Source organism: Physella acuta, unplaced genomic scaffold (genome assembly GCF_028476545.2).
Source record: "Physella acuta isolate Inbredline_101_S28 unplaced genomic scaffold, ASM2847654v3 ptg002144l, whole genome shotgun sequence".
Lineage (NCBI taxonomy): Eukaryota > Metazoa > Mollusca > Gastropoda > Physidae > Physella > Physella acuta.
This window is the reverse complement of record NW_026733645.1, coordinates 1,239-13,049: the sequence shown is the minus strand read 5'-3', so window position 1 is coordinate 13,049 and position 11,811 is coordinate 1,239. Positions and strand designations below refer to the sequence as shown.

The 11,811-nt window shown below is 34.9% G+C and overlaps 1 protein-coding gene across 8 annotated transcripts; it reads right to left on the bottom strand.

Annotated features, from left to right (window-relative positions):
• Positions 1-33: 33 nt before the first annotated feature.
• On the bottom strand, positions 34-11,021 carry LOC131932352 (junction-mediating and -regulatory protein). 8 transcript variants are annotated; one of them, XM_059289253.1, is made up of 15 exons: positions 10,824-11,021; positions 7,070-7,103; positions 6,889-6,911; positions 6,224-6,724; positions 5,602-5,682; positions 5,292-5,447; positions 4,918-5,119; positions 4,411-4,492; positions 4,008-4,098; positions 3,708-3,894; positions 3,380-3,546; positions 3,200-3,286; positions 2,843-2,938; positions 2,180-2,687; positions 34-980 (listed from the first exon to the last, which is right to left on the bottom strand). In XM_059289253.1, the coding sequence occupies exons 4-15, from the start codon at positions 6,629-6,631 to the stop codon at positions 751-753; spliced, it is 2,295 nt and encodes a 764-aa protein (XP_059145236.1). In that variant the 5' UTR covers positions 6,632-6,724; positions 6,889-6,911; positions 7,070-7,103; positions 10,824-11,021; the 3' UTR covers positions 34-750. The 8 variants fall into 8 exon arrangements, with proteins under 8 accessions (XP_059145236.1, XP_059145237.1, XP_059145243.1 ...); XM_059289254.1 differs by having other exon boundaries at positions 7,070-7,158; positions 10,993-11,008; XM_059289260.1 differs by having other exon boundaries at positions 10,979-10,994.
• Between the last annotated feature and the right edge of the window lie 790 nt (positions 11,022-11,811).

Below are 11,811 nucleotides of genomic sequence, written 5' to 3'. Positions count from 1 at the left end.
TAAAGCAGAAGGAATGATCTCAAATAATTAAGCAGTTTCATATGTGGCTTTTATTTATAAATCACCAGACCAATCATATTAGGGAATACAAAAAAACTATTTTTTTACTTCAAAGACATTTTTTTAATAAATAAGTTAGGAAATCTCTTACAGAAGTCAAGCATTTATTTTAATAAATACTAAGTTATTGCAAGTGTATTCAGTCTACTGGTAAACAAAGGACTGCCTAGTTGAAATTTTTATTTAGAATAATCACACATTACTTTTTAATGTCAAAATTGGGTAAACTTATGGGCTAATCACTTTCAGAGGATTGATGGGGGTGAACATTTTTCTGTAGAAAGTTTTTTTTTTTATGGGTGGATTCTAATCTTTAACAAGCTCATTATCTGAAGTAGCTCATTCAAGTTATACAATGCCTGATATCTAGAGTTAAAAATTTTCAACAGAATATATATCTACAATTAAGAGCTATACTTCAATTAATACAGGTACATTGGAATTTAAATATCAATAACTAACTGCTCAACATGACAATTTACAATAAAGCTTCAGACTTGAACATAAATTTCTCTATATGGCTACATGGTGTTCACTTTAAATTATGACTACTTTGAGTATACATGAACAACGGTTAATTTACAAATAATTATCTGATTACATGGTGTTAATACTTTAGATGGTGTCATGTTTTTCACAAGGAGAAAAGGTGGCGAATTACACAAGTAAATCTTGTAATATTCTTTATAGCTAATCATCAAAATCGTCATTGTCGCTCTGACATTCATCATCAGATTCTGGGGAAGATCCTCTTACACCGTGGCATATTTTATTCAACAAAGTTGTGTGGAGTTGACTTCTGGCATCTTGACCCTGCTGAGATGGTGACAATGCTGTCATAGCTTCTGAATCCGGACTGTCCTCAACTTTTCTTAATGTAACACCAGAGCGGATCATGCTAAAAATATCTGACAAAGGATCTGTAATTCACAATAAAAAAATGTCACAAAAAAATAAATAAATCACAAATAAAAACAAAAAAATACAAGAATCTTGTATCTTTAAAAAGACCTCAAATCAACACCTATATCAGGACATGATTTCAGTTCTAGAAGTCAAACACCACAGAAAACTTTAAATATACCTCATTATTTAAATATACCTTAACCCTTTGAGCCCTGGCCTCCCTGGCCTAATTTCTCCTATTTCCTGAGCTCCCAGGCCCAAACCGATTTTCACTTATTTGCTTCTAACTTTGCCTATAACTTTTGAACCGTTTGAGATAATCAGACCAAATTTGGTATCCAGACTCAAGATCAAACAACAATGCAGAAAGATTCTGAAATTCTTTATTTTTTTTACAATGTTTGAACAGAACAATGTATATAAAACAAACACATAATTATTGTTTTGATAGAACATAGAAGAAACCAATTTACATTTAGTAATTGTTTTGTTATTATTGATACCTGGCCATACTAGTTAAACGCTAGAGGTCCACTTTTGTGTGATAACTTTCAAAACAGTTATCACTGTCGGACCCGATGCAAAGAAAAACTTCGCATGTTTTGCACCAGTAAACAGTTTTTTTTTCGTTTTGGCAAGTCTTTGTCCTTGACACCACGTGCATCATAACGTACTTGAACAGTTTCATTGTCACTGTCAATTTCAATGTCACTGTGTTCAGTCTCAAATTCAACATCACTATCATCACTATATAGACCAGGAATATTATCTTCTTCATCAGAATCAATAACTAGTTGTATTGCCTGAGATGCAGTCATTCTAATTCTTTTGTTGATATTTCGGTCTTTTGCTTCATCTTTTGCACCAACTTTATGTGATGAAGACGACGGTTGTGGCTCAGCTTTTCGTTTCAGCGGCATTGCTACGAAATGTAAACACTTTCACTTTTCCTAAAAATCAATTTTTAAAATCATAATCCCGCACTCAAAAGACATATGCGCAGTTTTAGTCAGTCTTCCGCTAATTATATTTAATTAAACGGTATACCGGCCGCTAGGAATATGACGCTTGATCATCGGGCCGGAAAACCGGCTTTTCGGACATATATGCCTAATGTTGAAGCCGGTTTACCGACCTGGCGGGCTCAAAGGGTTAAAGACACTCAACAGGTTAAGTAACAGCATGTCGCATGTGAAGCTGCTGATTTGCCTACCTGAGTTGGTTTCTGGTGCTTGTTTGTTATGCCGATCTGTTGCAGGTTTTAATCTGGATCTTGAATCTAGTATACACTGGAGGTCTATCCTCTGGGCTTTAGATGATCCTTCTGAAGGATCTGTTTTTTTTAGTTTACTCAAGCCTTGACCAATATCACTAACGCCGGTTGATTTATGAACAGGAGGAGGCAGACAGGGCACAGGTGGGGGTGGTGGGGGAGGAGGGGGTGGGGGAGGTGGAGGAGGGGCTTGTGTTATGGGTGCAACTGGTCCAGTAGTTGCACCTGGAGCATCTCCTTTCTCTGACATTCCAGACGGTCCTGTATGAATAAAAACTGGAATATCCTTCACTTCTGCTGAATGTTTCTTTGTTTGTTTCCATGGCTTCGGAAGGTTCTGAGCTTGTCTTTGATTTGCTTTTGCTATGTTTGGTGTAGTTGCATTTTTTTTTTGCCGCTCTGGTTTCTGAGATCTTGGTGGCTTTATTGTAGCTGGACTGACATATTTCTAAATGAGAGGAATTAAAGCATTAAACTACTTCTCAAATTACTGAAACATTCATGTTGAGAATGACAAAAAAAAAACAATTTAAAATAGAAAGGATTTCAAAGTACAAGCTGAAAGCTTTACAAATAAGTTTTAAAAAATGATGCCAATCTCACCATTTTATATTCCTTTAAGCGATCAATTGTTTTCTTGCGCTCCTCAAAGACAAAACCAGATAGTTGCCGTTCCTCTTCTTTCTGTTGTTCTCTTTTCTACAGCAGAAATTTAAAACATGAGTAAACTTAAAAAATGCCAAAAGACCTACTTCTATTCTCTTCCAACTGAAGGTATCAGAAAACTTTCCATATTACAATTACAACAATCCCAATATAAAACAGTACTTTTGAAAAAAATAGCTCCTAAGATGGGTGGACTCGGAGAGACACCTACAGACACAAGCCTGTGGAATTTAACTTAGGTGAACTTTATTTTACTTTATAATAGTGTGCATGAGACAATGATCAAGAAGGTACCTTTTGAATTTGGTGATGACGAATCATCTTCTTTTCCTCTTCATCTGCTTTATTTTGCTGTGAGCGAATAGATTTTAGGAAGAGTTCCTGAAAAAGAGACATAAAATAGCCGATTATTTTCATAATGTGGGCTGGCAGTTAAAAATGTTACTATAATAAAAGCATAAAAATCATATCTACCTTCTTTGCTCGAATCTTTGCCTGATGCTGGTTGATCTTAATTTTTTCATCTTTTAGTTTCTTCATTTCACCATCAACCTTGGCACTATTTTCTGCATCTTCATTTTCAGAGAGTTCATCAACATCTTCCACAGCATCATAAAAGACAACTTTCTCATCCTCCACATCTAAGGAAAGATAAACAATAAATCTAGACAACAAGATGATGTCCATGTTATGTAATACTTTTAAAAAATTTATTTTATTTATTTTTTAGAGTTGGAAAACAGTTCAATATTTAGTAAATATTTATAAAATGGGAAAAAAAAAATAAAATGGTGCAACATACCTGCTATTTCCCGTTTCCTGATCTCTAATTTGACGTTGACTAATTTTTTTTTCTCTGCAAGTATGTCATGTTCAAGGTTGTATATTTTCTCCTGTAAGTTATTTTTCTTTGTGACTAGGTTGTGAATTAGCGATCCATCAGACAGTGACTGCTGCTTCACTTGATCAGGTTGAGCACCTTCAGGAATCTACAAAATTAAATCATAAATGACTTTATTCATAATTTTGTTCCCTGTTTTTGTATATGAATATGATTAAGATCTTATTCATCTCTATGATCTGTAAACCCTACAATGCTAACCTGCATAGTGACTTTATCTTTTTCCTGCCTGAGTTGTTTTCTCTTGCTTAAAAGAAGCTGAACTTTGGCTGCATGAAGATCTTTATGCAAGCTAAAAATTAAAAAAATTAGAATTTAGAAATGGAAACATTAATAAAAATTAATGTTCTGCCTGATTTGATCTTAACACATTGTTCAACAAGATTTGATCTTAAATTCTTGTTTTTCTTATATGTACATTCAAAACCAGCTTGTGCAATAACTTTAAGCTGGGCTGATTTCAACAGGAACCAATGAGATGGGTGGAGTTAGGTTAGGAATGACCAAGCTGGCCTATCAAGTGTTCTAGAGAACAAACAAAAACTGTCTCCAACAGCTGATTTTTCTTTAAGATCTAATCAGTCGTCAACAAGATTTGTCCTACCACAGTTCTCTGTTGGCAGCAACCAAATCAAAAGCCCCAGATCCATATCTGTTTTTATCTTTATTCATTTCTTCCAGTAAGTCTGAAATCGCAAAGAGAATTGACTTTAAATGTATCTGCCTATATTAAGACTTGGGGACTGTTTTATTTTTATTTTGTAGGCTTCCACTTTTTAGTCATAGATTTTTATGAAGGAACTTTAAGGCTTAATGGAATCACATAGGTCTAAATTATTGGAAAACTTTTTAATTTTCAAAACATTGGGATAGAAGGCAACAACATGAACTATAATACAAGAAAGTTATTTCAACAAATCAATAGTCCTGTTAATAAAGCTGTTTTTGTGGGATAGTTAACAAAGAAAATGTGCATTACAATCTCTGTATTTACATGTGAAAGTTTCAAATTTATTATTTTTAAATACTCCATTATTATAACTTATAGTCATCTGTTCTTACAATTTTGAGTTAATCTTTCTTAACTTATAATTAAAGTTAATCTGGTTACCTTCAAATATAGAGACAAGTATAGACTGGTGTTCAATATAGAGCCGGGCGATGACATCATTAGCATCAAACAGCAAACACGCCCAGTACAATTGTTTTTCTGTGGCTTCAGCTTTGACTCTCTCTCCCAGGTCAGGGTTCTGGATTTGTTGACTAAAATGCTGAATCTCTTTTGTTGCCAAACAATGGCTGTCTAAGTATGGCTGAAGAAATATCACAACATTTGAAAATTGTCATAATAATCAATTAAAAAAAAACTGTCACTTATGCAAGGAAGTTGCTGTGAAATGAGATCTACAAGTTGTGTTGTGTTGAATGAAAAAATAACAAATAACAACAACACCCTGATTCAAATGATCTAAAACAAGTGCTAACCTGAAGTTCGTAGTTGTAGAAATCTGCCAGAGCTGACACAAGTTTTGTAACTGCCTCATCTTCTCGTGCGTAAACATCTTCCAGATCTTTCATCACGGTGCAGTTGTCCCTTTCAAATGCCAGATTCTTCAACTCTTCCTCTGCTATTTTTATTTTCTTGTATAAAATAAAATGGAAAATTTGCATAAATGTTTTTTTTTTCTTAAGAAAGATGACAAATCAAAATAGAGCAAAAGCACAGCAAAAGAGAGTAATGTACACAGCACCAACAACACACCATTCAGGAAAACTTTCACGACATGGACCTCACCTGCTCCAGACCATACTTGTAAACTTCAGACATCTTTTCATAAAAGTTATCCACCGTATGGGCAGAAGCCTCAAACAACACCTAGAGGAGTTACAAACAATAAAACAGAAGAGTTACACATTTTCAACAGAGGAGTCACACATTTCAAAGTTTGTTCAAAAACACTGCAGAGAAAAAAACAACTTGATCTATGATACATACCAGGGACAAGGTTGTTCTTGTACATAAAAAATGTGAAATGTCCTTTCGAACCTTATGGCTCATGAAGTATAGTTTACCTGTTTCTGTGACCTCTGCATATGTCTTCTTCTTCTTCGTTCTTAATTTTTAGTGTTGGGAGGGATCGAGCCTTATGTGATGACCTCTGCATATGAATTATACTTTCCCTAAGGTGAGTCAGTTACACATTAGAGCTGAGTTGAGATTTTTAGCAGTCAAATGTTCTACCATTCGACTGTGCAACATATTATGTGGGACAAAAGTTGTTTCATGTTATATGCCTAGGAAAAAGTTTTTCAGTGTAACATACCTTGGACAAAACTTGTTAAATGTTACACATCGGGGTGAAATCTTGTTTTATGTTACTACACACCTGAGAGAAAACTTATTCTATGTTACAAACCTGAGACAAAACTTGTCCCCCAAATTTCTCAGCAGCAGAGGTGAAATAAGCTTCCAGATCTTTACATACACTGCTCATGTCTTTAGGGATCTGAAGCCCAACAAACACAGCCTTGAGACCTTTTGGCTCTTTGGGAAGCTTATTTGGCAACTTGGGAGCATTAGGGTTGATAGCAACCAAAGTCTGGTGGATGCTGTGTAAAGCAGGGATGCTGAAAACTCCAGTCTCTGATTTATCTTGTTCATCTCTGGCCACCCTGCTGTGGTAGCGACTAGTCACTGCAAATACATTGTCTACGCTATTCCACTCCACCATGAAAACGGGGACTGAGCTTCCCTCTTCCACCAAGAAAGCTTTGTCCTTGACCCACACCCAGTCATCCAATGAGGTTGCTCGTTCAATATTCATTTCTGACTAGTGCCGAAAATTCCGATAAACATTCTTCATAAGGAATTTTTTTTCATCAATTAATGCAGTCTGTAGTGAAGGCTGTTACATAATCTAAAATTTAAAAAAAGTTAATTATGTAATTGAAATTAAAAACAAAGCATGTTAAGCTAAAGACAAGAGAGAGTTATGGCCTTTATTTTTTGGTGTTTTTCATAAAGCTCACTGGGCAAACTGAATGAAGATTTTATTTTGTAAAAATGTGTGTTTTTTTTTACCTGTGTTTAAAAGATCAGCAATTCTAAAAAAAATAAAAACAACACACTAGTAATAATGGTCATATAATGAACTAGTACACAAACAATAATTTGATACTTTATTAAAAATAAATTTCACACAGCATAGATCATATACTAGATCTAATTCACATTTGTACAAAACAAATCAGTTTTTATTTACCTTCAATAAGTAGTGTCTTATCTGGGCATGATATCTGGGAGATAAGTTATCATAAGTTGGTCACAGTTTAAAATAAAACTACAGCACAGCTAATGAGATATATTTAAACCTATTAATGATTACATGATAAAACTTTGGGTCTAAAATTACTTCTAGAAAAACAAAAACAGTATACCTGCTACTGTGCTATAAGCATTGATATTTGATTATTTTAAAAACTAATTTTAGTAAGGCTTACATTATTACACAGCTATGATCAAATTAAAAATGATGAAGTTAATAGGGATGATGTTGTATACTTAGTAGCTGTTGATTATGCTAAAAAAAAAAGCTCACACTGAAAATGGACATCTAAACTCTAAACTCTTAAATATTGCGAGGTCTCTTTTATGTATCAATTAATACATTGAATATCTAAGCAATTTTCAATTACATTAGGCTTTTGTGTATATTCAGTTATGAATATGTTTGTCAAAAGTTAAATATATTACATTTACATTAGTCAAGTTTTGGTTGTTAGTAAATTGTTATTCTACTACAGTTGTGTTTATCCAGTAACAATTCTACTACAAATGTGTTTATCCAGTAACACTTCTACTACAGTTGTGTTTATCCAGTAACACTTCTACTACAGTTGTGTTTATCCAGTAACACTTCTACTACAGTTGTGTTTATCCAGTAACAATTCTACTACAGTTGTGTTTATCCAGTAACAATTCTACTACAGTTGTGTTTATCCAGTAACAATTCTACTACAGTTGTGTTTATCCAGTAACAATTCTACTACAGTTGTGTTTATCCAGTAACAATTCTACTACAAATGTGTTTATCCAGTAACAATTTTACTACAGTTCAGGCTGTCCTGCATTAATTTTGTTTTGCTGAGCCAGCCTAATTCTAAACGATGCCACATTATCCCAATTCTACATGAGCAGCAGATGCTACAACAGAACAAATATTCAGCTGACATCAAAGAATGTTTAGTCTAGAGAATATGATAAACATCACATGTGTTTAATTTCCCCTTAAAAATACTCCACTGCAACATTTTCCTATTTCCTCCGCTTTGTAATTGAGCTATCTTGTTTTTCTTTCAATTCCCAACAATTGTTTTCATTCAAAATGTGTGATACAGCTGATTTGCTAGTTTTTATTTCTTTAAACATTCTGCCCTCTATATATTACATGTGGTACAAATATGGCTTTAGAACAAAACTTTTTATAAAACAGCAGAAACTGCAGTCTGATTTTTCTCAAGGAATATTTTGTGATTTTTTTTTCTCTTCAATCCATATGCATTGGTTGGAATAGTGTAGCATTCATCTGTAAGTGCGTGTTAAAAATTTGGGATTTATGACTTGTGTGCACATACTAGAGTGCAGTCCCCTGTCAAAATTCATACTCGTTAAGTTTACCCAGAGTCCAAAGGCTGGTCATTTGAACTTTAATATAAGTTGGCCTATAATTGTTAACTGATTTTGTTTTTATTTAATGTTCCTTTTTTCAAAATCCCAAAACAAATAGGATTAAAGTTTAGGGGTCTATAGAAACTGAATTTAAAAAGGACATTAGTAGACTCACTAGACTGACTTAAATATGTCAATAAGCCATTTTTACTAGGCCCTAAAGATAATATTGGCAATAGTTATACTTCAACCTAACCTCGACACTGTCAATAACCACACAAAGTTCAGTCTTTGTTGTTGGATATGCAAATTAAAATGATCAAATAGTCTGAGTTTCTAGTTTATCAGAAAAAAAAATCAAACAAAGAAATCCTGATTTACTTTTAAATTAAATAGTACCATTTCTTCATCATATCTATATAATAAATTATAATTAGTGCTAATAAAAGTGCTTCTATATCACCAGCAGGGTAATTCACTATTATTCATAAACTATGTATTTGACACAACAAATTCTTAGGATAAGATGGCCAGACAAAATGCGCTACGAAGACCTGTTTCAAACCTCAAGTAGCCAATTGACAGGGATAATGATATTAAGGCCTGCATAGGGGGTGAACAGGAACAACTTCAGAAGGGAAGAGGTCAACATCACAAGGCAAACATTGGGCTGGAACCAAGTCATGTATATTACAGTGGGATTTTTGCTCCAGCCATATAATTATATAACATTACCATAGATCAACATGCCTCAAATAACATTTCTATAACCCTCCCAACTTCCTCATAAACCACAAACAATTTGGCACTGCTCTAGAAAAACTGATATATTATTATGGGAATCACATTATATCGTTGTATACCCAACCCCATATAACACATTACAACTACTACTTGTAATGATTAACCACCCCTTACACTTTAAGTGTTAAAATAATATGAGCACGATCAACCAAAATTTTGGCACTGGAAAATACTTAATGTTTTACAAGACTACACTATAATTACAGATGCTGTATTGACTCTGGCCCAAAACACCTCACTCAGAGAAAAATTGTTCAATGTATAGGGCAGAGGCGTAGCGAGGGGGGGGGGGGGTGCGGACCTCACCGGGTGACACCATTTAGGGATTGACATCAAGGCAAAAAATAGCAAAATATATAGAGAAAAACTTGACGGGGGGTGCAAATCAAAAGTTTAAGGGGTGGGGTGCAAATTGAAAATTTGAAAGTTTGTCCCCGGGAAGGGTCGCTACGCCTCTGGGGGGTGACTCCATTAAGTGCCGCACCGGGTGATACACGACCTTGCTACGCCACTGGTATAGGGTGCATATAGACAACAATGCAGGTAATGTGCGATGTTGGTCTTGTTATGTGAACCCCTTATGTTAAACAGAAACATTAAGAAAGAAGAAGAAAAATGTTAGGGTAGTAATAGTTATAATAGTTTAGTAAACTAAATCAGTAAACTCTAGCAGTAAATAATTACTATTACAGACCACTGCATTGTCTAATATTAAAAAACTACTATGTTGCCTGTAGGTTAACAGTACAGACCACTGTTCAGGTTATCAGCCAGTCATAGTAGGGTTAAATGTTTCTGGATGTCTATTTATAATAAGTCTTATTTGTACCTTAAACTAATAACTAACAAGTAACAAAATGTCAAGTAAAATGTTACTTTTTCAAACAGCCAACCCATCACACTTGTTTCTGGGACATTAAAGCCTAAAGGATAGTGTGATCAACACTATGCCCAACCAGGGGCGTAGCGAGGGGGGGGGGGCAGCCAAAATGGGTTGGAAAAAGAAATTGAAGGAAATTGAAAGTATGGGGGGGGGGGGGTGCAAATAAAAAATTTGTCCCCAGGCACCGGGAAGGGTCGCTATGCCTCTGTGCCCAACCACCTTTACTTTCCCTAACATAAGTCAGTGACTTATGTTATATGTTAGGGAAAGTAAAGGTGGTTGGGCAGGTACATGTCAGAGCTGGGTGGACTCAGAGACTCAAGCCCTGGACTGGATCAAAACTTAACATTTGTCAAGTTGTGCTCTCTACCACCAGACCTCTGTACCTAGTCTAACTAATTAGTAATTACTAATTTAGTAATTACTAAACTAAACCATCGCTAAACCTATGACTCTTCGAGGACTAAGATCAACTAACTACTTGAATCAAATATAGGCATAACTAATAAATAATATTTATTAGGCCTAGTTATTAGTAGATCTATTAATAAATTAGGCTTAGGGCCCTAATACTTACTTAATATTTTTAATAAAAATAGGCCTAGGCCTACTCTTAATTTTAAAATATTTTATTTTCTTTGTTGTTTTTATTTTTTTTTACCTTATTACTTATTTTTAATCAGTTAAAACTGCTAGATCGAAATGTGTTTTACAGATTGACAATCTCTACTTCTTTTTTTAACAAAAAAGGGACTAGAGTCTAGATTCAGAGAGAAATGTATAATGATTTGATTAGTCAATGCAATGTGACTGAACTGCATTACGTCTACCATTTTCCGTCTAATCTGGATCTATCTTTAGAACCAATGTATTGTTTACTAACATTACACATAAGATCAAATCAACCAGCTCTATCCAATTTTTCACATTTTTTCACATACAAGCTAAGAAAGATACCAGCTTAAACATTCAGTAAAAAATGCATAAAAACATTTTGAAAAGGTAATCAGACAAAGTCTTCAAAACAATATTATATTTACAACGAGTCTATTCTATATTTGTTTTGTTATATTTTAACTTATATGATTGTCCATACATACATACCCAGCATGAGCATTTTCATTTATTTTATTAGGTTACCCCCCTTTGCCTGGCATTTTTTGTAGCTTTTTACAGATTCCCCTTTAGACCTAGAGATCCATTGGGCAGATGAAGTAGAGTTCATGTTTCTTGACCACGGCATACGAAGGTTTAATGTGGTCAGCATTATACCAGCCATCTTACAGTGGGTAGGGGCTAGACCATACGTTGGGCCCTGGTCCTCCAGGTTGGGGATTGTGCGATTGGCTAACTACCAGAGTTTCTTCCAGGCATCTCTTCGGGGTGGGGGGGGGGGGGGGGGGGGGGGGGGGGGGGGGTTCCCCCGAAGAAAGTCTACCCCCCCCCCGAACGACATGGAATTTATATATAAAAACATATACTTTTATCAGTGTCCGCTCCCGGAAAATGTTCACAGCCCCGCCCCCCCCCCCCCCGAAAATATCAAGTTGCCCCCCCCCCCCGGAGAAAAAAGTCTGGAAGAAACACTGCTAGCTACTTGTCCGGCTTATGTTATAGATTGATTGATATACAGACATGTACATATAATT

Bases quoted from the DNA above. Each gene is read 5' to 3' on its own strand.
- LOC131932352 (XM_059289253.1), bottom strand. From the start codon at position 6,631: ATGAATATTGAACGAGCAACCTCATTGGATGACTGGGTGTGGGTCAAG. The intron at 4,099-4,410 runs GTAGGACAAATC...TTTAATTTTTAG, and splicing joins GCTGCCAACAGAGAACTGTG to CTTGCATAAAGATCTTCATG. The intron at 2,939-3,199 runs GTACCTTCTTGA...TTTCTGCTGTAG, and splicing joins GTCATCACCAAATTCAAAAG to AAAAGAGAACAACAGAAAGA.